The sequence below is a fragment of the Lindgomyces ingoldianus genome (assembly GCF_010093535.1).
Source record: "Lindgomyces ingoldianus strain ATCC 200398 unplaced genomic scaffold BDR25scaffold_23, whole genome shotgun sequence".
NCBI classification, from domain to species: domain Eukaryota; kingdom Fungi; phylum Ascomycota; class Dothideomycetes; order Pleosporales; family Lindgomycetaceae; genus Lindgomyces; species Lindgomyces ingoldianus.
The window spans coordinates 619,200-643,219 of NW_022985184.1; the positions used below are offsets into that span (position 1 = coordinate 619,200).

At 36.9% G+C, this 24,020-nt stretch overlaps 4 protein-coding genes across 4 annotated transcripts; 1 reads left to right on the top strand and 3 right to left on the bottom strand.

Annotated features, from left to right (window-relative positions):
• Positions 1 to 15,878: 15,878 nt before the first annotated feature.
• BDR25DRAFT_326535 (NAD(P)-binding protein) lies at positions 15,879 to 16,737 on the bottom strand (the record flags this gene model as incomplete). Its single annotated transcript, XM_033692281.1, has 3 exons — positions 15,879 to 16,031; positions 16,111 to 16,279; positions 16,337 to 16,737. The coding sequence occupies 3 exons, from the start codon at positions 16,735 to 16,737 to the stop codon at positions 15,879 to 15,881; spliced, it is 723 nt and encodes a 240-aa protein (XP_033545660.1).
• Positions 16,738 to 17,375: 638 nt separating this feature from the next.
• BDR25DRAFT_289738 (MFS general substrate transporter) lies at positions 17,376 to 19,422 on the bottom strand. The gene is made up of 7 exons (XM_033688467.1): positions 19,264 to 19,422; positions 19,114 to 19,207; positions 19,003 to 19,065; positions 18,735 to 18,954; positions 18,525 to 18,685; positions 17,564 to 18,467; positions 17,376 to 17,503 (listed from the first exon to the last, which is right to left on the bottom strand). Exons 1-7 carry the CDS (start codon positions 19,340 to 19,342, stop codon positions 17,465 to 17,467), a joined length of 1,560 nt encoding a protein of 519 aa, XP_033545661.1. The 5' UTR covers positions 19,343 to 19,422; the 3' UTR covers positions 17,376 to 17,464.
• Positions 19,423 to 21,314: 1,892 nt separating this feature from the next.
• On the bottom strand, positions 21,315 to 22,986 carry BDR25DRAFT_289741 (Ebp2-domain-containing protein). The gene is made up of 2 exons (XM_033688468.1): positions 21,878 to 22,986; positions 21,315 to 21,759 (listed from the first exon to the last, which is right to left on the bottom strand). The coding sequence occupies exons 1-2, from the start codon at positions 22,827 to 22,829 to the stop codon at positions 21,425 to 21,427; spliced, it is 1,287 nt and encodes a 428-aa protein (XP_033545662.1). The 5' UTR covers positions 22,830 to 22,986; the 3' UTR covers positions 21,315 to 21,424.
• A 123-nt stretch (positions 22,987 to 23,109) lies between these two features.
• On the top strand, positions 23,110 to 23,908 carry BDR25DRAFT_304793 (uncharacterized protein). The gene is made up of 3 exons (XM_033690283.1): positions 23,110 to 23,261; positions 23,343 to 23,460; positions 23,627 to 23,908. Exons 1-3 carry the CDS (start codon positions 23,217 to 23,219, stop codon positions 23,701 to 23,703), a joined length of 240 nt encoding a protein of 79 aa, XP_033545663.1. The 5' UTR covers positions 23,110 to 23,216; the 3' UTR covers positions 23,704 to 23,908.
• Positions 23,909 to 24,020: the final 112 nt, after the last annotated feature.

Sequence of the window (24,020 nt, forward strand, 5' to 3'; positions counted from 1 at the left end):
CTTAGCTTAATAAAGTAATTATACAAAGACCTTAAATTTATATAGATTACTACTAGAATTAGTAGTAGTTTAAGTATTTATATAATTTACTATAAAGTTATACTAAAAGTAATTACATTATTAAACTTTTTAACTATTTTATATAGTTTACTAGTAAGAACACTCTTAGTTACTCTTTTACACTTAGTAAAATTCTAGTGTATAATGTTACCTAGTATTTTAAAGTAGTTACTTTGCTTTATATAGTTCTTATTACTTAATATAATTAAGAATTTTAGCTATAAGCTAAGGTTCTTATTATTAGTAAATAATTTATTTATAAAAATAAACAGCTTTACATAATTAAGCTATAATAGTAGAAAGGTAAGACTATGCTTACTATTATTTATCTACTATTAGATTTATGTGTTAAGTGTATTAATATTATTATGTAAAGGGTCTATAGTTTATGCAGTAATAAATAAGTTAAATGCTGCCTTTAGTTAACACATAAATGTAATGTATACCTCTTTTACATATTACTTAATATATTATTATGCAGCATTTTTATTTTTTAAGTTAATTATATAAAGGTAGCTTACTTATCTTTTCTAAGTAAAAACTACTATGTTGTGTATAAGTTTAATTCTTTTACTATTAAACTTAATAGGCTGCTTTTTTACTAGAATAGTCTTACTTTTTATATAAAACTTTACTTTTTATAGTTTTTTTTTTCTTTTTATGTAAAATCTTTTATTATAATACTTAAAGTGTTGTCTATTTATAGGCTAGTAATACTAAAAGTGTGCTCTTTTTTATTAGTAATTAAAAAGTAGGGGTTATATAAAAAAATGTGCATGTGTAGCTTTTTTTTATAGTAGTTATAATATGTCTTAAACTAATACAGTCCTAATTTAGCAGCTCTATATAAGAGTTGTACAACCTAGAGTATTATATTTAGTAGAAAGCTCTAGCGCATCTTCTTTAGTAGCTTTATGTACAGTGTGCGCATAAGCTTATTTATTAATTAAATGTATACTTATGTAATATTACATAGTTTAAAATGCATTCTATATATAGCTTTTAAGCTTACTTTTATAGCTAAAAGTAGTCTTTAGCTTATCCTCTAAATAGTTAGTAACTAGGTAAAGATTTCTTCTTTTTTTTTATCTAAGTAGCTAGTAAACACTAGGTAGGATTTCTTATATAGTTAAGTTATTTTACCTTTTACTTTTTATATAAGGCAAAGGTTAAAAATCTAACCTTTATGCCTTATTAATGTTACAATCCTTACTTCGGGAAGATGGTATTTTCCAAAGTACAACGGCCTATGTGGGTATTAGTGGAGAAGGGGAAGAACTTAGCTGGATCAGGTGTACAGTCTGTTGAGCAGAGTAAAGGGGTAGTTAGGGTTCTGGGAGGCAGGCTGTGGTTTGTCCCTATAGCTGTATAGGTGGCTGGGTATTACTAGTTAGGTAGATAAGGGTTAGAGGTATATATGTTACAAGATATACAAGGCAGCTTAATCCTTATTAGAAAGGATTAAGCTTCTTAGTCTATTATAAAAAATAAACTAAATGTTAATTACAGCCTCCTAACTATAGTTAAGATTAAGACTATATACATAGTAGTTTTATGCTTACATGCTTACATGCTGCTTTTTGCTGTAGCCTGCAAGCGCGCAAGCCTGCAATGCCTAGTCCCTTATTAGACTACACATTCTGCTAAGCACTTATTTATAAGATAGCGCTATTCCTCTTCTGTTTAGTTATAAGGTCTGCTAATTGCAGGGTTAATTGTTTTCTATCTGCTGTGCCTAGGGCTGTGTGCTATAGTAAGCTAAGTTATTACAGTCTGTTTATTAGCTGTAACACGCAGGCTCCCCTCTTAGTTAGTGTCCTTGCTGTTACGTTCTTCCTATTATAAGCGTTAGGTTTTCTTTTTAACAAGTGCGTGTCCTTCTGTAAATGCTTAACATATGTTTATCCTTTTTAACTATGCCTTAGCAGGCTTGTTGTCCTTCTGCCTCTATTTGTTGCCTTTAGACTGTTGCTTAACTTAATCTGCTTTATTGTACAAAAATGCGTCCTTGCAGCACCTGTTACTTAAGCAGTTCCTCTTACATGTTGTCCTTATTATTAAATAAGTGTGTAGAGTGTGTCTAAAAAAGGTGTTGTTATAATGTGTTTATGTTAGATGCGTCCTAGAATTATTTAAAGAAAGAGCATAAGAGATTACAAAAGAAGTTAAAAGAGGCTTAAAGGGAAAAGATGCGTAAGAAGAAAGAATCTTTAGCACATCTACAGTCTTTTATAGCTTGTTAGGAGAGGGCGCAGAAGCAGCTTAATCTTCTAGCAGATTAAAGGGTAAAGTATCTAGAAGAAGACCTCTTATCACTAGACAAACTTAAAGCGCTTAAGGCAGAGGCAGTAGGCCTTCCTGCTCCTTAGCCTACCTTAAAGGGTTAGAGGTTTCTTACATTACAGCTAGCTAATGTTGTAATTGTTTTAGCTAACAAAAATGTTTTTTAGTTGTAGGAACTTTTGCCTAGATAGTTTAACCTAGAAGGCGTAAGCAATACTTCTATAGCGCCTTCTAGGCGTTCTGCAGGTTTGTGACAGGTTCCTAGGTATTCTTACAGGTTAGAAATTCTACCTATTTTACTAAGTAATAATCTTCTTTTTTATCTAAGATCTTCTTAACTTTGTATTTAAGTTCTTTCTTGTCCTAGCCTTATGTTGCTAATAGGATGTTCTTAGGTGCTAGTTCTAACTTAGAAACATAGAACTATAAAAAGATTTTTATGTCCTTAGGTAATTTAAGTTTGCATGCTTCTAAGCAGGTTTAAATAACTTTATAGAGTCTTATTTGTTTTTTAGCTAGCTTTTGTGCTAGTTAGGGGTTCCTAAGATTTGTAGTATCTAAATATACATAATTATAGGGATGTATTTTTAGTGCTGTTTACTAGTGTTAATTTGCTAAGACTTTTATAGCTTCTGTTGTAAGCTAGGCTTTCTTACTTAACTTTTAATAGATTTCTAATAGTTGTGTTGTCTAGCTTAGGGCTTCTAGCGGATCTGTTAGTTAGGTTCCTAAGAGTTTGTACCTATAAGGGTAGCTAAAGTTTGCCTTGTACAGGGTTATTTTAGTTAAGGAAGATTGTGTGGTGTTAATAGCTAGCTGTGCTATTAGTAACTACTTAGGCTAGTCTGTCTGTTTGTACAAAACATATTTTTGTAGATACTTTTCTATTTCTGTGTTTATTTGTTCTGTCTGTCTATCTGTCTAGGGGTGGTAGGCAGTGGAGAGTTTGTGGGTCATCTTAAGGTGTTAGACTACAGTTGTCTAGTACTTGCTAGTAAAGAGTTTATCTTTATCTAAGATAATAATCTATAGGCATTTATAAGTTACAAAGAGATTCTTTTTTAGTTTAAACATAAATTCTTTTACAGTTATACTTTTCTCTATTGCTTATATAAAAATAAACTTTGTTATTTTGTTAACTATTACTGCAATTATATTACAGAGCCTTTCTGTGCTAGGTTCACAGGACAGTAGTAGTCCTGTTATAAAGTCTATAGTTATTATAGTCTAGGGCTGCTTAGGTGCTATAATTAGCTAGAGTTGTCTATATAGTTTGTGTCTTCTAGGGTTGTTCTTATTGCACAGGTTGCATTCCTGTAGCACCTTAGTGCATAAGTGCTTTAATTATAAGATATCTTTAAAAATTACTTTCTTTATTTTCTTTTAAAAAGATCTAATTCTAGGGTGCCTAAACATTAGGGCCTTATAATATTCTTTAATAAGGTTTTTCTATCTATGTTTAGTAATTATTAGAGAACAAATTAGTCCTTCTAGTTCTAGTCTATTATATACTAGGCCCTAGTCAGTTTCCTTAAAAATTGCAAATTCCTCTATGTCTTCTTCTGTTCTATTAAAATAGTTAGAGTGTCTGCTAAGAGCGTCTACTTGTTAATTGCTATTTCTAGGGATGTGTTTAATAATAAAGTTAAACTATGCTAACTCTATTGCCTATTATATGTGCATTAGAGAGAGTTTCTTTATTATTAGAAAAGTTACTAAGTTAGCGTAGTTAGTGTAGATAATAAATTATTGTCTAAGTCTTTATAGTTTAACTTCCTAATTCTTATAAGTGTTAACTATAGCCTTAAGTTCTTTATTAGGAATAGTGTATTTTTATTCTACAGAGGTAAACTTTGCTAAGTAGTATGCTACTAGGTGCTAGTAGCTGTTTTCTTGTTTCTGTAGGAGGGCTGCTCCTTTAGCTTGTTTTAAGGCGTTAGTGTGTACCTTAGTTTTAAGTGTTAGGTTGTACATCTAGAGAACTAGGTAACTAGTAACAATTTTCTTTAATTCTTTAAAAGATTTATTTATCTTAGTTATTTATTAGAACTTATGCAATGCTTTTTCTTTTATTATAGCATTAGTAAGTAGGAGCGCTATCTTAGAGTAGTCCTTAATTATTCTTTGTACATAGCCTGTTAGTCTAAGGAATCCTCTAATTTTAGTAACAGATTTAGAAACAGGCTATTTAAGTACTTTAGCTATTTTCTTTAAGTCTATCTTTATTTAATTCTAGTTTATAATAAATTCTAAGTATTTAGTTTCTTGCACATTAAATTTACATTTTTTTAGTTAAAGGTGTAGGCTGTACTGCCTAAGGCGTTCTAATATAAGTTTTACTTTTAATATGTAGTCCTTGCAACTTTCCTTAGTGTATATTAGTATGTTGTTAAGGTATACTAATACAAATATATTAAGGTATAGGTTTAAGGCTGTGTTAATAACTCTCTAGAAGGTAGCAGGTGCGTTAGTAAGTCTAAAGGGCATAATAAGTAGTTTGTATAGTTCTTTAGGGGTTCTAAAAGCTGTTATCTATTCCTGTCCTTATTTAATTCTTATTTTATTAAATCTATCCTAAACATTAAATTTAGTGAAATGTTTAGTTCCTTTTAGTTAGTTTATAATGTTCTAGATTATTAAAAGGGGGTATTAGTCTTATATAGTGTTATTGTTTAGGGTTTAATAGTCCTAACACACTCTTATTTTGCTGTTTTTCTTTTTAGCAAAGACTACTGCTAACGCCACTAGGCTATTGCTTTCCCTAATATGTCCTTGTAATAGCATTCTATCTACATATTCCTACAGTGCGTCTTTCTAAGCCTTAGTTAGTGGTTAGAGTTTATAGGCCTTTAGCTAAGGTTCTAGTTTAAGGTTAATAGCGTAGTTCTATAGTTAATGCAGGGGCAATTCTTCTAGGTCTTCTAGGGTTTTAAACATGTCCTTATATTCCTTGTATTCTTCTAGCAAGCTTTCTGTTTTGTGGGCAATTCTATAGATTCTTACCTACTTAAAGTCCTGTTCTTTTTAAAGTTCTTTAAGAGACATTTTCTTTAGCTTTTTCTTTATTAAGTAGACTGCCTAGGCTTTTAGTTCTTAACAGAAGAATTTTTTTAGTTTTCCTTTCTTAGGGAAATATCTACTTCCTTCTTTTACTTGTTAGTAGAAGATGCATAAGTTATTATAGCAGGCTAACTATGCTATGCAGGCGTGGTCTTATTTTATTACTAGAGTTATAGTTTACTAGTTAATTATTAGATTATGTTTATAAAGCTAATTATATCTAAGTATTACTTAGTACTTTCCTTCTAGTAGTAGGATGTTAAAAGATATCTAGTTAGTAGTTCCTTTAGCGTCTATAATAAGTTTATAAGTTTTAAGTTGTATCTAACCTACTCTATATTTAATTAATAAGGTGTCTGCTAGGGTTACTTTAAAGAGTTTCTCTTTGCTTTTAAAAGGTATTTGTTTCTAATTAACCTATGTAAAATTAATTACTGTGAAAGTGTAACTGCTGTCTATTAGCGCAAGGCCTGTCTATTCTTAGCCTAGGCAAGAGAGAGTTATCTCTGTAGTTAGGCTTCTGCCTAGTCCTTGTCCTACAGCAACAAGGGTGCAGAGTTTATAGGAAATTTCTAAGTAATCTATACTGTTGTCTTCTTCTACTTTAAGAGCTTTTTCTTAATAGCTTTTAATTTAGTTAGATTATACTTTATATTCTTAATAACCTTATATTATACATTCTGCTACAGTGCAGTGTTAGTCCTCTACCTTGTAATAATACAGCATTTAGTCATTTTGTTAGTAGGCTCTCTATTAGAAATAGTAGAATGCGCAGTTCTTTTAGTTTTTACATTCTGTCTAGAGTTTTTGTTTATGTTTAGTTTCTGTGTTGCAGTAGATACACTAAGGCATTTTGCAAGTTAATGCTATCCTAGGGAGTGTGTCTTCTGCAAGTTTGCTTTTCTAAATTCTGTGTAGCTACTAGCTAGCTTTATATTTAATTAGCTAGTGTTTTAGGCAATACTTATTAATGTATAGGTACTAGTTATAGGGACAGTTTCTAAAGTTATTTTAGACTAGTATTAGCTAAACTTGCGTTTATTTTAGATATTCTTTTGTTTAGACTATTTATAAAGGGTGGCTTTAGTATGTGCATTAGAACTTGTTATGTCTTTAGCTTTTGCATAGGATGCAGTATTCTTTCTGTTAGCAGATTTCTAGGTCTTTTCACGTAATTACTAATGCTAGAGGGGGTGTGTTAGCTCTTTAGTTATAAGGTTTTAGAGTTACTAAAAGAGTGCATTACTAGTTAAGGCCCCTTTTATTATTTAAGATTTTCTAGAACATTTTTTATTATTTCTTGTTGTTTATTACAGTGTAATAAGTTTTAGTAATTTCCTTAATTATGCTGTAAGTGTCTGCGTTGTTGTTAATGTGTACTTTGTACATTATTTTTTTACAGTCTTATAGGCTATAAGTGTTACTACACTTCTAGCAATCTTTATAATTAAATTAGTATTATAACTCCTAGGTAGAGATTCCTGTTATTAGCTGTTCTAAAGGGAATAACTCTTTTCCTTCTTTTATGTTTGCAACGTATGTTGTTGCTTATATGTGGCCTTACTATCCTTTGTAGACAGCTGCTTGTTCTAGTGCCTTAAATATGTTATTATTATTCTAAACTTTAACCTTTTAGTATTCTATTAGGCATCTATTAGATTTGTAATTACCTTTACATTACTAGCAGAGGTTCTTGTTTAGTCTGTCTAGGATTTTAAATCCTGTTAGACCCTACTCTATATATATTGCTTTTATAGTTAGTCCTTTATTTTTATTTTTTTAGTTAATAGAGTCTAGGCATTCTTTTTTATAATGTCCTACTTTTTTATAGTTAAGGCACGCTCTTTCCTTAAGCTATTTCTATTATTTAGTACTTAGTAGCAGCTTTTTGCTGTTTTAAAACTTGCTTTTTTTCTTAGTTAAGCCCTATGTATGTTTAGCATAGCTAAGATCTATTAGTTTACTGTTAAACTGCTAAGTCTTTTTCTTTTTCTAAAATACTTCTAGTTTCTAGGGCGTTATGCTAGGGCGCTTCTTGTAAAGACGTTCCTAATGCTAATTATTGTACGTGGTTGCCCTTTTTACGTATTCTTTAAATTTATCTAGTTTACTGTAATGCATAAATTTGTCTTTAATTACGTTAGATAGTCTATTGTAAAACATTCTTCTAATAGCTGCTTTATCTGTCTATCTGCTAATAGCTAGTTGTTTGCAGAAGTGTGCTGCGTATAACTAGACAGTGCTTTTTCCTTGTTATAAGGTGTCTATTCTGTTAACTACCTTTTCTTTTTAGTTAGCTTAGCTGTAAATTATTATAAAAGCTTACTTAAAGGCGTTTATATCTTAAAAGATTTCTTAAGTGTAAATAGAAGAAACTTCTCTAGTTACTTTATGTTTTATCTAATTATCTGCGTGTGGCTAGAACTAGATAGCTAGGGGTTCTTCTAAGTAAAGTCCTATCTATAATATTATTTCCTTATCTGTCTAGAAGGCGCCCTTGTTGTACTGCATATATAAATAGCATTAGGTAAAGAATAGTTTAAGGTTCTTAGCTATACTGTTAAATAGTTTAAGTAGGGCTAGGCGTAGTAATTTTTTTAACTTAATGCTAGTTTTTTTTTTTAGCAGCGTTGCAGAGCTTAGTAACTTCTAGATAGAGGGCGTAGAGTTATTAAACGTGTAGCTGTTATTAAAGCTAGGCTCTAAGTGCTTTTATTTCTTAATAGAGGTATTATATTTATTAACTATGTTTCTTCTTATTCCTAGACAGGGTTTTACTAGTGCTAGCCGCACTAGCTCCTGTCATGCTGATGTTAAGGGAGGTGTGAGGTGCTATACTTTTAGAGAGGTAGTAATTAATGTTACAATTCTTACTTTAGGAAGATAGTATTTTCTAAAGTACAACAGCCTATATAGGTATTAGTAGAGAAGGGGAAGAACTTAGCTAGATCAGGTGTACAGTCTGTTAAGCAGAGTAAAGGGGTAGTTAGGGTTCTAGGAGGCAGGCTGTGGTTTGTCCCTATAGCTGTATAGGTGGCTGGGTATTACTAGTTAGGTAGACAAGGGTTAGAGGTATATATGTTGTAAGATATATAAGGCAGCTTAATCCTTATTAGAAAGAATTAAGCTTCTTAGTCTATTATAAAGAATAAACTAAACATTAATTACAGCCTCCTAACTATAGTTAAGATTAAGACTATATACATAGTAGTTTTATGCTTGCATGCTTGCATGCTGCTTTTTGCTGTAGCCTGCAAGCGCGCAAGCCTGCAATGCCTAGTCCCTTATTAGACTACACATTCTGCTAAGCACTTATTTATAAGATGGCGCCATTCCTCTTCTGTTTAGTTGTAAGGTCTGCTGATCGCGGGGTTAATTGTTTTCTATCTGCTGTGCCTAGGGCTGTGTGCTATAGCGAGCTAAGTCATTACGGTCTGTTCGTTGGCCGTAACAATTAAGTTATACGCTATAACTTTAAAAGTGCTGTTAGTAATTAAAGTGTCTATCTTTATATAGTCTAATTTTTTAAATAGTTTTTTAGGTGTAGTAATTACACTATCTATATAAAGCTTAATAGATAAGGCCTAATTATTCTTTTTTTTTTAGGTTAGAAATACCTAGTCTAGACTTTATGTAGGTTTCCTTTACCTTTTACTTCTTTTAGTATTTATATCTTCTTTTTACACTAGTGCAGCATTGCTATCTTAAGGGGCTTAGTTTATAGTAGGCTTTAGTTTTACTTTTATAATATTTTTATAAGGCTATCCTTTCTTCTTCTTCTTTAAAAGATCCCTTTATATAAAGATTAGTTTATCTAGGTTATTTATTATAAGTAGGTTATCTTTTTTTTTCTTTATAGTATAGTTTAACCTATGTATATTAAAGCTTTAGTAAGCTATTTTTTTTTAATAATAATATCTTTCCTTTTAATGCTTTTAATTTTATATAAGCTAGTTTAGCCTTTTTTTTTTTTCTATGCTATAATCTTTAAGCTAAGAGGGAGGTTAAGAACTTTATGTGTTATAAGGCTATTATAAGTGTTAATTATATAATTAATGTTTACTTTTATATAGTCTTTTTAAAGTATTTTTATTACTTTTTATATAGCGCTTACTTATGCAATAATGTCTAGTAATAGTAAAAAGTCTAAGTTAATTCTTAAGTATGCCTTAAAGACTAGCAGTGTAGGTACTAGACTATGTAGGCTAGCTATGTTGTTTAGAGCCTTAACTACTATTTATAGGATAGCCTTATTATTTGTACAGTTACTTAGCTTAGTCTTTAGGATGTTAAACACTTATTAGAGAGGTGTGTGTACACACTTAACTTTTTTAACTACCTAATGTGCTTCTACAGGCATTTGCCTATATATAGCTTTTATAATTTTTACATAAGCTTAAAAATCTTCTAAAGCAAAGTTTATACTAAAGTTATGCATAATGTAGTCTAGAGGTTCTTAATAGGTGTTAATCTAGCATTTGCATAGTGCATTCTAGGTATCTTGTGTGGACATAGATTTTAGAAATGTGGCAGCCTAAAATAATATGTCTATATTAATAACATATAAAACATCTTTATTATTAATTTATATAACATTAATAATAACTTTATAGTTAAAGTAAGTGTTATTTTTAATTATAAACTTAAATCTTTATAAGGCCTAGTTATATAATTAGTAGAGGTAGCAAAACTTCTTAATCTCTTCTAGCACTACAGTATTAATATTATAGCTAGCGCTAGTTAGCATCTTCTAGAGTTTCTTTATGCAAAGGTGTCTAAATTAGTAGTAAAAGTAGTAGAGTTCTAATTTAGTAAAAAAAAGACATAAATTTTTTCTTACTAATGTTAAAAAAAAGTGTTCTTATTTTTATATAATAAAGATAGTAGTTTTATCTTTATGTATAATAACATTTAGAATGTTATTAAAGTATGCTCTAAGTTAGTTAGCATCTGCTAGTAATAGCAGAAATAGTGTTAGAGTCTTTAAAATGTAATATGTTATGTTACTAACTAGGTTAGTAATTTATATAGTACTAATTAATTTTATTAATCTTTATTTTTTAAAGCTAATACTCTTTTTCTTTAGTGTCTAATCTACTTTTATATAAAGGAATTCTTATAAGTATGCTTTAAGTTATAACTTCTTTATAGTAGAGATTCTTACTGCGCTAGTATCCTATAGTTTACCTTAGTATACTATACAGTATTAATTTTTAAGGATAAACTGTTCTGCGTATCCTTTAGGTTCTAGGCTGTAGATGTCCTCTGCAGTTGCGCAGTAAAGAAATGCAGCATTAGTAAGGTAGTTAATAATCTTCTTACTTTTTTTTTTATTTAGGTTATTATTATTATGTAACTTCTTTTTTTTTGCTTTAGTTTACCTTTAAACTTTTAAATGTACATATTTACTTTCTTACACATTAGTGTCTTGTTATAGAATTCTTTATATAAAAAAATATATTAGCGTTTTGCATAAAATTAATTTATATAAAGATAATTTATTAACTAATATCTTTTTTTATAATAAATAAAGCATTACTTTAATTATACAAAAGACTATAGTTTAAATAATCCTTTATATCCCCTTAGGCTTCTTTTATGTTGTTAATAGCTATGTGTATGTAGTAAGCTATATTACCTATTAGTGTAGTACACATTCTAGGATTTATTTATAAATGCATTATTCTATTAATTAATTATAACTTAAAGTGCTAAACAGAGGTTACTATATAGTGCCTTACATATAAGCTTAATTAAGAACATTACTTATTTAAGTTTAAGTTGCCCTTAGCATGCTTATATAATAGTAGTGTAAAGTAGTATCTTACTTTAGAATTATAGACTAAGAGCTTTTTATATAAAAGTAAGTTTATTAATTATAGCTTTAAAAGCTTTATGTAGGGTTTTTATAAAGTTTTTTTACTTACTTTATGTAAAGCTTATTATTATCTAATCTATCTAATACTAGTTATAGTTTATATTAGTATTAAAGTAATTACTAAGCTGCTTATATAGTAACTTCTATAATTATCTTAGACTAATATTATAAAGGTAGAACATGTGTGCACGCTTTTTAAAAATATTAGAAAAGATGCTTATGTATAATGCCTTAAAAATAGTAAGGTGTTAGTAGAGCTTAATAAATACTATAGCTTTATTAGCTAGAATATTATATAGTTGCCTTATATAGTTATTCTTCTTCCTTTATGCCTTCTAGAATTATATAACCTTCTTAGGCGTAAAGTTCTCTGCTGTAATATCTTGTATAAGTAGAAGTTAGTATAGATTATACAGTAATTAAATTATATATAGTAAGTATAAGCTTTAGAGAATCTTATGCAGAGCTGTAGCTATAGGAATATGTAGCTGCCTAGTTATGCTCTTATATAGTAAGCTATTATAAAGTAGTTATACTAATTACAGAGAAAGTATTAAGTCTGTAAGTAATTTATATAAAGACATCCTCTGTTGCGTTAAAACTAGTAATAGTAGTAATAGTTTTATATAATGCTCTAGTAAAATAGTAAACATATGTTCTTTTTTTATAAGTTTATATAGTGTAGTAGCTTCTATTTTATCTTTTTTAAAGCTAATGCTTTTATTCTGTAGAGTAGTAATTAGTTTTTATAAGAATAGTTAGCTAAGATTTTTAAAGTGTATAAGCTTTTACTTTATAAAGTTATTCTAAAAGTTTTTAAGCATACATACATTTATTATGCTTAATGCGTAGAGTTCTATAATTAAGTTAGCTGTGTATAAATTAAGCTTTTTTTTAAGTGTGTTATTTAATAGTTTAATTTTATTTACTTAATTTTTAATGTTTATCTACTCTGCTAGGGTCTTTGCTAAAATGCCTATAAAAAGTACATATTAGTTATATGTTAATATGTTATGTTAGCTAGTTATAGATAGAGCTGGCGTTGCTTGTTGCTTTATAGTAGTTAATTATGCGTTATCGCGCGCTGTCTTACTTCTTGTTGTACGCTGCCTCTAAACAGCCTTGTGTAAAAAGATAAAATAGACCTTCTAGTGTTAAACAAGCACTACTATTTATATAATACCTCTAAATAGTATTATACAGACAGGTTTCTTACTCTTACTTAAGTAACTAAATAAAGATTTATAGCTACTTATATATAAATTAAACTCTGTCTTTACTCTTACTAATTTATAGTTAAAGTAGTAAAAAAAAGGATTCTTTTTATATGTAAACTTTTAAATAAAAAGGTACAAGAAGAGCTTTTTTTCTTATAGTATTTAAACTACTAATTAGTGTTAAATAGACTCTCTACTAGCTAGCACTTAGTGTTAGTAAATGCGTACAAGACAGAGAGGTTTGCACAGTGTAAACATTGCACAGGGGTGTTAGGTAACTAGTGTTAATTGCTTCTTGTTTTTCCTTTATACAGAGGAAAAGAGGGATATCTAGATGTTCGCGCACAGAGGTTCGCGCACGAGCATCATGTGACATAGATACGTGATCCTGCTCGTGCGTGATCGCTCGTATCCAGGCCGCGACGCTGCTGCTGCGTACAGACAATAACTAATGTGTTTATACATGCAGTAATTAACTGTAATATCTACATGCAGATGCTAAGAGGCTATTAGAAACTAGGTATAATACTAAAGCTTTAAAAAGCACTATATAGCCTACAAATTTCTCTTTTACTTTAGCAACACTATTTTATAATAACTTTTAAAGGCCTTAGGTTCTTAGCTATTTTATATAAACCCTACTATATAACTAAAGCTAGAATATTTGTCTTTTTCTACATAGACAACTTTATTATTGCGCATAAAAAAAGCTCTAAAGTAGATGCACAGCGTGTAGTAGACTAGTTACAAGAGAAGTATACCCTAATAAAAGGTAAGGACCTATAATAGTTTCTAAAAGTTAAGATTATTAGAAATTAACAGTAATAAATAATTTAGCTATTATAGGCCTTATATATTAACAAGATAGCTAGGCTAGCTAATAGAAAGAACCTGCAGCATGCTACACCTATAAGTAGGATTAAACTTATGCTGCAATCTAGTTTTGCAACCTTATTAGAAGTAAATTAATATTAGCAGAAGATTAGATCTCTACTCTTTGCAGCAGTTACTATAAGACTAGACATTGCCTTTGCTACATCACGCCTTACACAGTTTCTCACAAATCCTGCATCTAACTATTAGGATGCAGCTAATTAAGTTATCCTATACCTACATGCAACACAGACGTACGCACTCTAATTAGGAAGAGAAGACTACTTTATAGTAGCAAGTAATGCGTTATTTACAGATAATACACTAGATAAGAAGAGCTCTTAGAGCTACATTATTTAACTATTTAGTAAATAAATTGCATAGTAAGTAAATAAATAAGATACAGTTACAACATTAACAACAAAAGCAGAATTACTTGCACTGTTCTAAGTTACTAAGGAAGCTATGTTTATAAAAATGCTTCTTAACAAACTATAGGTTAAGCTGCCTAATTTAACTATTATAATCTAGTGTAATAATAAGCAGACAATTTAACTAGTAAATAAAGAGATATCTTAACTTTAAACTAAGCTCTAACATATTAACATCTATAACTACTAGCTCTAACAGGAAGTCTCTTAACAAACAATTAAGGTTGTCTATGTCCCCTCTAGTAAGATGCTTGCAGATAGACTTACTAAAGCGCTTCTAGTTAGCAAATAGCTAAGCTTTCTTTAGCAAATTCAGCTAGTTAATGTTAGGGAGAGGATAGTTAGTCAGGAAGCAGATATAGAAGAGATTAAAGCAAGAATAGAAGCCCTAGAAGCATACTAAGGTTGCGCAATTAGGAACCAGCTTAAAGCATGTCTAAGCTAAGGGGGTGTGTCAAATTTGCGCACCTACTGTCAAGACAGGAGGAACGCTTGACAAAAGCTGCTACATAGTACAAGTAATAAGCTTGAACAGTATGTTGCTGCAAATTGCAGCATTTTGCAAGCTAGTCGCGCATAGGGCAAGTGCGCAAGGGACTTAGATTGGCAAAACAAAAGGCTAAGCAACACAAGTAGAGCAGAAAAAAGATTAATAAATAAACACAATCAATACAATTAATCAATCATCCCATACATTATATCTAAACCCATCATTCATCTCAGGAAGCCCAGAAACAGTGCTTTAATCTGACATGGCCATAGATCGCATGTTTTAATAGAGTTTATTAAGTACTGCGACAACAATAAGATCCTCCTAGCTGTATACCCGCCGCATGCGACCCATACGCTGCAGCCTCTTAATGTCTGCATGTTCAAACCTCTCTTGTTAGCCTACTTAGCTAAGCTAGCTAGCTTTATAGATAGATGCTAGGGACTATTATTAATTAAGAAGAGAGACTTCTACAGCATGTTTAACAAGGCCTAGAAAACGTCCTTTAAGCATAAAACTATCCTTAGTGCTTTTAGAGCAACTAGTTTATTGCTATTTAAGCTGCAGGTAGTCTTAGATTAATTTTACTATAGGTAAAAAGAGCAACTATCCTCTAGTAAGAGCACTAGCTTAGCGCTTAGTGCAAAGGATTAGAAAAGGGTTAAAGGCCTTTTAGACAAGGTTGTTAGTAATCTCTATAAAAAAGATGTACAAGAGCTTAAGAAGACTGTCTAGTTATTCTTAGTGCGTTGCATCCTCCTCCAGCGTGAGCTTAAGCAGGTTAAAGATGCGCTAATTAATAAGAAGAAGCGCTGCTAGCGTAGCAAGCCTCTCCTACTAGAAGCACCTCTAGAATATTATAGTAGTGCGACCTTCTAGTCCCTAAACAAGGTCTAAGAAGCATGTAATTGTTAGGCACAAAAAAATGCTAAGAAGGAGGCTCTACAGCTTTAAAAATAAGAGAAGGCAAAGCGCAAGAAAGCAGAGAAAGCTAAAAAGGCGCGCGCAGTTAAAGAGAAGAGGCATAAAGTAGTAATAGCAAAGAAGGCTCACCTGCAGGAGCTTAAGACAAAAGCAGCTTAACAAGAGGAGGCAGAGCTCACCTAGCAGGTTAATTAACAGCTTAAAAATAACCTCTAGCAGGCAATAAAGGGCAAGCAGAAAGCTCTTACGCCTATTGCTAGTACGCTAGAGGATTTTAATAATGATGCAGCATTAAATAAAGAGAGGGAGCCAGCATTAGGCAGGACTTAACGTAGCAAGTAAATTAACCTCCCTATAAGGTATTACATGTAAATTATTGCTAGGAATAGAATCTATAGTATTTAATTAGTATTATAATAAAAAATCTATATAATTTATGATTTGTGTGAGTCTCTAGAGCTTTAAAAGTAAAAGGCGCGGATTGCCAAAATCGTGCATTACGCGAGGCCGTGCATTACGCGCTAAAACATGGTATTAATCGCATCATTCAACACCTTCGCCTGTTCCGACAACTTAGTATCCCCGACATTCTTCCCACCCTTCCCTTCCCAAGTCTTCCCTACAGCTCCCCATAAGGTCGCTGAAGCACCTTGATCAGGGTTTTACATCAACAGCCCAATTGCCTTATCCTCTTTCCAAACCTTGATCTGCTCAGGTGTCGCGACCTTTTGCAACTCTGACCACACCCCACCCGGGTTTAACGACAACGCGTGAACACTCTGGTTACGGTATAGACGGTCGATGTGGTTGGTTGTCTAAACATTCCCGGTTTTAGACTGTCCTATGCGATGAAGGGTCGTATTCGTCTTCGAGGTTAATGTTGTCGAAATGTACCGAACTGTGCCGATGGGACGACGATGAAACAAACACGACGCGGGAATTGAATTGAGAATTTGAACTCTTGGTAAGCAAGAGCGCGGTGAGAGCAAAATGTGCGAGATGATTAACCGCAAACTGCATTTCAAACCCGTCTTTCGATCCCGATTCCGGACCGCCATGATACCTTCATTCAAACGCTATAGCCATTAGTCTCTCCACGAATTAGAGAGAGGGGGAATACATACCACCATTATTTACAAGAATATTCAACTTCCCACTCTTGCCCAGGAAATCCTTCGCAGTACTCTTTACACTCTCCAATGAATCCATCACCATCTCAATCACATCAACCCTCCCCTTCCGTTCACTTATGTTCATAATATACTCCACCGTCTTCTTCGCCTTCTCCTTATTTCTCGCCGTGATGTATACGTGCGTGCCAGTTGCGTGCAGCCCCTTCGCAGCAGTCTCCATGCTAATACCCGACGTCACACCCATGACGAGAACGACTTTGTCGGTGAAGACACCGATGCGGTCGTTGTCCCTGACGACCTGGGGAGCGGTCGACCGCTGGTCCCCTGGTCTCTGTGGGTTGTCGTGAACATGGGCGTAGGGGTTGAAGGAGTTGACCGAGGATGACATGTCAGCTTGCAGTTTGGATTTGGATTTCGGTTTGGGCTTTTCGATCCAAGGTCTGATGGGAATTGAAAGAGATAAAGGTAAGTTTGAGTATTGACGTTCTCTCTGCTTCACGCTGGGTGCAAACTCAAAGGTGGGTGTGCGAGCCATCGGACTTAAACATGGCGTAATGGATTATAAACTACTCTGCTGAATTATTCGGCGTTCAAATAAGACGCTTATGGAGTGGCTATGATATATGCTAAGAGCGGATAGTGATCAGCAGTCAGATGATGTGCGGAGAGGCTTATGTTCACGTGAGCGGACTTGAGTGGACATCGAGCGGGATCGGTAGGACGCTTAAGGATTGACCTTTCATTGGTGTCGACCGCATTCTGGGACCACATTCTTCGAGTTTGCTGTTTTAGGATCCGCTAAGATACGTCTAAGTGATCTACGATCTTGCCGTGTTTGTTCTGTGTAAGTCCGTGTGATGTGTTCCAATGTTAAAGTTGTAAGCCTTAGGGAGAAAGGGATTCAGTGGCTTGAGACGAGCACACAGAATGAAAGATGAGGTGTTTCCTGAAGGCTTTTTAGGCGAAGTTAAGGGAACAGGAGCGATCGTGTATTTCTCATTTCCATGATTCCATTTACCCAATACCCCCGCCTACGCCCTGAATGCCCACATACTGCACCACAAAGACCGGCCATTAGTACAGCATCTGAAATTCCATGTTTCGAGACTTGAGTTCTAGCGAGAGAGGCTCTGGTTGAGTCTGCTTCGGGCAACCTGCGCAGGCGAGTCTCGTCAATACTTGTCCATTATTCTCAGGAGAAGGGATGAACTTACAATCCCACGAAATCTCTTTCCGTAAACATATGCCGGGATAGTCAGAGAGCAGACCCCAAGATTGATCAACGTAATAGAATCGAACACACCCCTTGGTCCCGCCTTGATAAGCCATCCATTTGCGTAAGTCGTTGCCAGGAATGTGAAAACCGCTTTGGTGAAGTTGATAGTGACAAAAGCCTGATTGGCATCCTTCGGATGGCAGTCTATAACGTAGGTAAGAGAAGCTTGAGAGGCGAATGGCACTGACAGTGAGTGAAGGGCCATGAAAAACATAGGCCAGGCAATATGCGCTCCGTTCTGGACACTCATTCCGAACCCCAGGAACCCGGCGGTTGCGAGAGGTGTTGCGACGAGCATGAGTGTAAGTCGGAACTCGGGCTCGAATACGCCACGGTTCTTGCGCGCCATGTATTTAACAATTGCATCAGCCATCCAACCCGAGAGAGGCGAGCCGATCAATGCGACGGCGAGTAAGGGGAGATTTGTGAGGCCAATTTGAGCAGGCCCGAGATTGTATGGCGGTGCAGAGAATGCAGTGACGGAGAGGACAGAAATGGTAAGTAGCCAGGTGAAGTATGAGCCATAAACGATTGTCGAGAAGAGAACGGCGGGATATGCAATCAGCGGAAGAGGCTTGAAGCAGCCTTTCCAAAAGGACTCGTCGGAAACCCGGCCACGAAAGAGACGTAGCTGTTGACGGTAAGTTTCTTTCTCATCCAGTGTAACTGACCAGAATGAGCCCTTTTCTTCAACCTGAATGGTGTGCTCGCGCGGCGCTGTGTACGTGGTCTCGACAACAACAAAGTACATGAGGAAGAGAATTGGGATGAAGATCAAAGCGGAGATCCCAAATGTGGCCTCGAACGAGATATTTTCGATGATCGCGCCCGATATGGTTTGCCTGCGAAAGTATATTTAGTCAGACGGAGTTGTTTTGCGATCCATCACTAATACGCACCCGAGTAGTACTCCAGATGCAAGCATGCAACCCCAGATACTAAGTCGTTTGCCTCTTTGGTGCACGAAGAAGAGATCCGAGACCGTAGAAGTTACAAGAGTCTCAAGAGGAGCTGACGCAATACCCTGAACAACTCTCATGACAGCCAAAGATGGGAAAGACTACAGATAATGAGCACAGTATGGGAATACCAAGAAATGGGGAACGAACTGTTGCGAAGAATCCCCAGACGTTTGTGGCGAGAAGAAGCACCGTCGAAAGTACGAAGAAAGGACGTTTTCCCCAGATGTTAGCTCCAGAAGCAGTAAAGAAAGTTGTGAACCCAATCCAAAAGGCCAGAAACCCAATAATCAGACTCGATACCATGTCTAAGCTAACACGATATTTCATTGCAACGACTCGAATACCAGGCGTGACCATTGGCCCAAGTCTATTTTTGTCATTACAAGCACTAGGCGAAAATTATGGAAAAACATACGCAGTAGTTACTCCTGAGCTAAACGCGAGAATGATCATGATTGAATTCTTCCACATTGGGGACCTAGCCGATGTTCAGCAAAGGCCTTAGCTTCAAGGAGTGGAGTGGTACCAGTTCAGAGGATCGTTTGGATTGTCAGACGGTTGTGGCTGAAGGATGATGTTGCCATCACGCTTTAATGTCTTGGTATCGATTACTGCGTCTTCTACTTCACTCATTCGATTAGGGTCCTCCGTAAGAAGGAAGTGAGAGATGACTCACCCACGACTGGTGATGCGCCAATGGTGGCCGTCCCAGGAGGGGCAGCCATCTTGGTATCTTCAAGCACCCCCCAACCCATTTTTTCAAGGTCGTAAAGAAGTATTCCTATAGAAGACGAATAAGGATTCAAAAAAAGGATGGCCTGCCAGCAGACCTTCAAGAAACGAAGTCACGGAAAGGAAAAGTAAAGAGAGAAAACTGAACAAAACGAAAGAATGTAACGTTTTCGAGCATAAGGATAACGAGGCCAGCTCTTGGTGTTGAGCCAGTTCCGCCAGCCTTATCATGTACGACATCAGGATGATCAGTGCAAGGAACGGCCAGGCAGACCCCGCCATCTCAAAACATCTCTGGAAAGGCATCGCACCAACATCTGATCATCAAGGGCGGTTCGGTTTCAGCTGGGCCTTCTCTGGAAGTGCTTAACAATCGCCAACTGCCGTGACTTGCATTGGGAGCCGAATGCCAAGAGTCCTGAACATACTCAAGACCATGTGTGTTTCACAGAAGTCAAAGCTCCCCTCCACCACATTTCTAAGGTTTCGCGCCGCGTAACCGCTGTTGTTGAATGTCGATGCCTTTGCGTTGTAATATGCATCTTCGAAGCCTGCTTCCGACGTGTGCTGAGTGTGCGTGGGAACAATCGATATTGGTTGTAACTTTGTTCCTTCCCTAAACAGCTCTTATTTCCTGATGCAGCATCTAATAGTGCCCTGATGGACTGCCCCGTTCTCCATCGGCAAGTGTAGAGGCACGGGAGATGGGGCCATTAGTCCTTGAGGTAAAGCGCTCTAGCTAGTCAGTCTCATAGGTTGTACAATGCTGGGATTTCGAAATAGCTATGTGACATTAGCAGTTCAGATATACGGCCCAGTTTTCCAGGGTTCGGGAATGCTAAATAGAAAAGGCAAAAGCCGCATGCTCGTATTGAACTGCGTGGGACTTGTGGGCTCCCTTGCTATTCCAGGTTCACGTAGACTGCTTTGTCTGCGCGGGCCGACAGCACATTTGGAATAACATGGGACCGGAACAGCAAGGCAGTTGAAGGTTCGATGAGGATAGAAGTGGGTCAACTAGCTTACGGATGATGGATGTGCGAAGTCATGACTTCGGGGAAGCTGACACCAAGACTAATCAGGCTAGCACCATTTGCGACTCACTCCTCCCTCTTCGTCTTCAGTCTTCCTCTAAACTTGCAAGGCGGGACCAGCGTAGCTTTTACACGATGCCCTCTAAAATTCTTCTGCGGCAGATTGACCTACCCTTCTCTACCAGCTCAGCATAACTCGGAGTGCGAGAGAGGTGTACTGCTAGATGAGGAGCCTGTTAAAGACGAATCGGGCATGTGTCCGTGCCTCATTTGTTCTCTTATCTCACTAGATGTGTATGTATAGCTACCAAGAATTTTGGGCTCTAGAGTAACCAGCACTCTGGAATGGCGTCACTGCTAAAAGCGAGCCGAGCTATGAATCTTAGCAATTCAATCAAAGATTTTGCCACACCGACTTGTGCTCTTCCGATCTCAACGCCTGTCCTCCAGAGTTTGCTGTTTTAAATCCCTGAATATTTACTTCCAGAATATGTCTACAATTACAACAAGAAAAAGGACCTCCGGAACAAGCAACTTTCCTGCAAAGCATTTAAACCGTGCGGGACAGAGCTTATATTTGGGCACCATGATATGCTACTATGGCGGAACAAATATGAGTGTTTCGAAAAGTCTCGTTTATATCGTATCCTTAAGATAAGGCTCATACTCGCAAAATCGTTAGGTATGTCCGCATCTCTGTCTATGCTGGATATGAAGTCATGGCGCTTTTCTCTTTGTCGGTAACTTTGCAGTGGTTTGATCATTCGGGTATCAAGGTTTTAGGGTCTGGGTAGAAGGGTAGAGGATAGTAGTCTTGGGAGGTTAAACTGGCTTCAATGGTATTTCGACTCATGCAACACACTTTAGTCTCGCGAATTGAGTGGGTGAGGTTGCAGTCCTGGCACGGCTCACACAAAGAATGAAACCCAATTATTCAGAGAACCTTCATTGGTATCTTAAACCCATGGACAGCAGCCTCACCCGAAACACGCACACTAAAAATTTCCCTACATCAGCCTGGCTATTCGCAACAAGAATGCCTTACCGCGCCATCCCAAATTACCGCCTCCCTCACACCCTCTTCACCCTCCGACTCTTTCCCAACCTCTTACTCACTCCTCCACCACCCCCATGCTTCCCCTTCATCTTCCTATGCGAAAAGCCCTTCGTATCCGCGCTCGAAAACGCATCATTACTCTTCGCATGGCGCTTCTTACCGCCGAAACCATACTTCGCGTCTTTTTTCTGGCGTTTAGGGTTTGAATTACTGTCGCCGCTCCCATGACGAGGGGTTAAGGGATCGGATTTCGAGATTCTTGGGGATTTGGTAGGTTTGGTGGCGCTGTCAAGTTCGATGTCGAAGAGGTCTTCTTCGCGGGTTGTTGTCAGGTCGACGCCTTGGCGTTCTGTAATAATATAGGGTTAGTACATGCGTGCTTTCAACATGAAGAACCGCAGCCCCAGGCCAGATTAGAACAAATATTGCGAAGAAGAGTCAGGGGTAGAGGGAACCGATCTACGTACTTCGTTTCAGTAAATTAATCTTCTCCAACGTATCCCGCTTCTCCTTTGCCCGTTCCTGCATTCTCGCAACCTGCACCTGTTTCCCAAATTTTTTGAGATCACGCTGTCGGCGCGCTTCAGCCGCAGCCTTCTTCCCCGCCGCCTCATCAACCAGCTTTTGTTTAATCTTGCCCATGTGTTCATCGCTCTTTACCATTTCAGCAAAATAGTCAGCTGGCCGTGAGAACGGTACGCCTTCTTTCTTCAGCTTTGCCTGTGCATCTTTGACAGCGGATAGAGATTGTCTATAGAACGCGAGCTCGCGGTTGAGGTCGTCTTCAACGTCAGGGATTTCGACGGGTTCGTCGGTGGTTATGGACTGGTGCTCTGAGAAGGGCAGTTTGGAGTAGGGTAGAGATATACGATTTAGGGCGGCGAGGAGAGCGGAGGTGTTGTTGATGGTGAGGCGTTGGTGTGGGATAACGTCGCCTTTGTCTTCGGAAGCTAGGGATTCGATGTCGGAAAGGGGGATATCTTCTTCTTCTTCATTGGATGAGGAGGGGGAGCTGTCCTGATCTTGGTCGGATTCCGGGGCGTCGTCTGAGGAGCTGCCTTCGCTGTCGCTGTCTTCGAGTAGGGTTGAGATATCGAGCGATGGACGCTCCGGTATGTCATCGTCGTTGTCCTCCCCACTCTCATCCTCATTTTCACTCTCATCAGTCTCCCACTCGTCTCTCTCCGGGAGCTTCGGTATACCATTTTTCTTCGCCTTTCCATTAACCTTCACCTCCCTCCCAAGCAATGACACCCCCCCTACTTCCTCCTCATCCTCAGCATCCTCAATCTCCCCTCTCACAGGCCTATTCTCCCCCTTCTTCTTCCGAGCCTCCCTCCCCTTCTTCCTCTGCTTCTCTAGCTTGACATCCCGACCTTTGTGTCGCTCCAACGCGGACTTGAGTTTGCTTCGCGCCATTGTAAGCCTCCCACTATCGCTCAACTATCGTCCAACTATTAGTCGACCGGCGAGATTCGGGAGGGAAGGAATTAGGGTGAGACACCGGTGAGGTGCGACCTGCTGCTGCCGTTCGAAGCTCTAAAATTTGGGTGCTCGAAATCTTGGCGCAAAATTATTTGATGCTTGTGGTTCACCGCCTTGCATTTTGGGGATGAGCCGAGGGACGTGCGTTATCGGGACCGGGTCCATCACGTGCATGAGCTTGGATTTGGTACTTCTTCCATCTGTAATTGGAGTTGATCAAGGCAACAACAACACTTCCCTCGCTCATCCAAACACGATCTAGGCCTTGCCACACGCTCATATCGCTCCAACCCCGCTGTCCTTTCCACAGTCCTCATCAAAATGTCCAAACGGCCGGAAACCGGCCGAACAGCTAGCGATGGAGCTGTACGTCTGTCTTCTTCCGTCCCACTCTCTTTCTATCACGAATCTAAAAGACCGACACCAGAGACTTACAAGTATTTTCAGTCCACACTCCCGGCGTCAGGCGACTCGTCCACAGCCGAGCTCACTGCCGTCGTCGATGAGCTACTCGGCCAACTCAATCAGAAATTCAGTACTATAAGTAGTGAATTGCTGTCAAAAAGTAATTTCACCCACCTTTCCCTATTTCTTTTCTGGGTCTTTCAGAGGCGGGGATTTGGGAAGGAAGTTGTAAGAGATAGATGTGTCCAGGTGACTGGAGACGAGCTAGGGGGCTTGTGGAGTCTGAGATGTGATTCGAGAAGTGCGTCAGCTCACTGGAGTGATAGTGGATGACATGTCTCGACGACTCGACAATCTCGAAGCCACGATTCAGGGTGGAGAAGGCAATAAAGCAGGGAAGTAGGGTCGCGGAATTAGCGTGTTGAAAGACATCGAGACGAAGTTTATCAGCAGAGGGAGTGTCTCGGGTGTCTAGTAGTGGGGTTTTCCTTGGACTTAAGCTTTATTTTGGTTCCTCATCCGTAGATTGTGGGACTGGAGTTTAAGGCGTTGCACGGGGGAAACGAAGCCATTTTGGGATCCTCGAATACCATCTTGATAGTTTTGCACTAATACCTCATAATTCACATACTCAACTTTCGTCTACTATCTCAAATGCTTCCTAACATGACTACCGTTTACAGTAACTCTAAACGCGATGTGGCTTACCCGACCACGTGC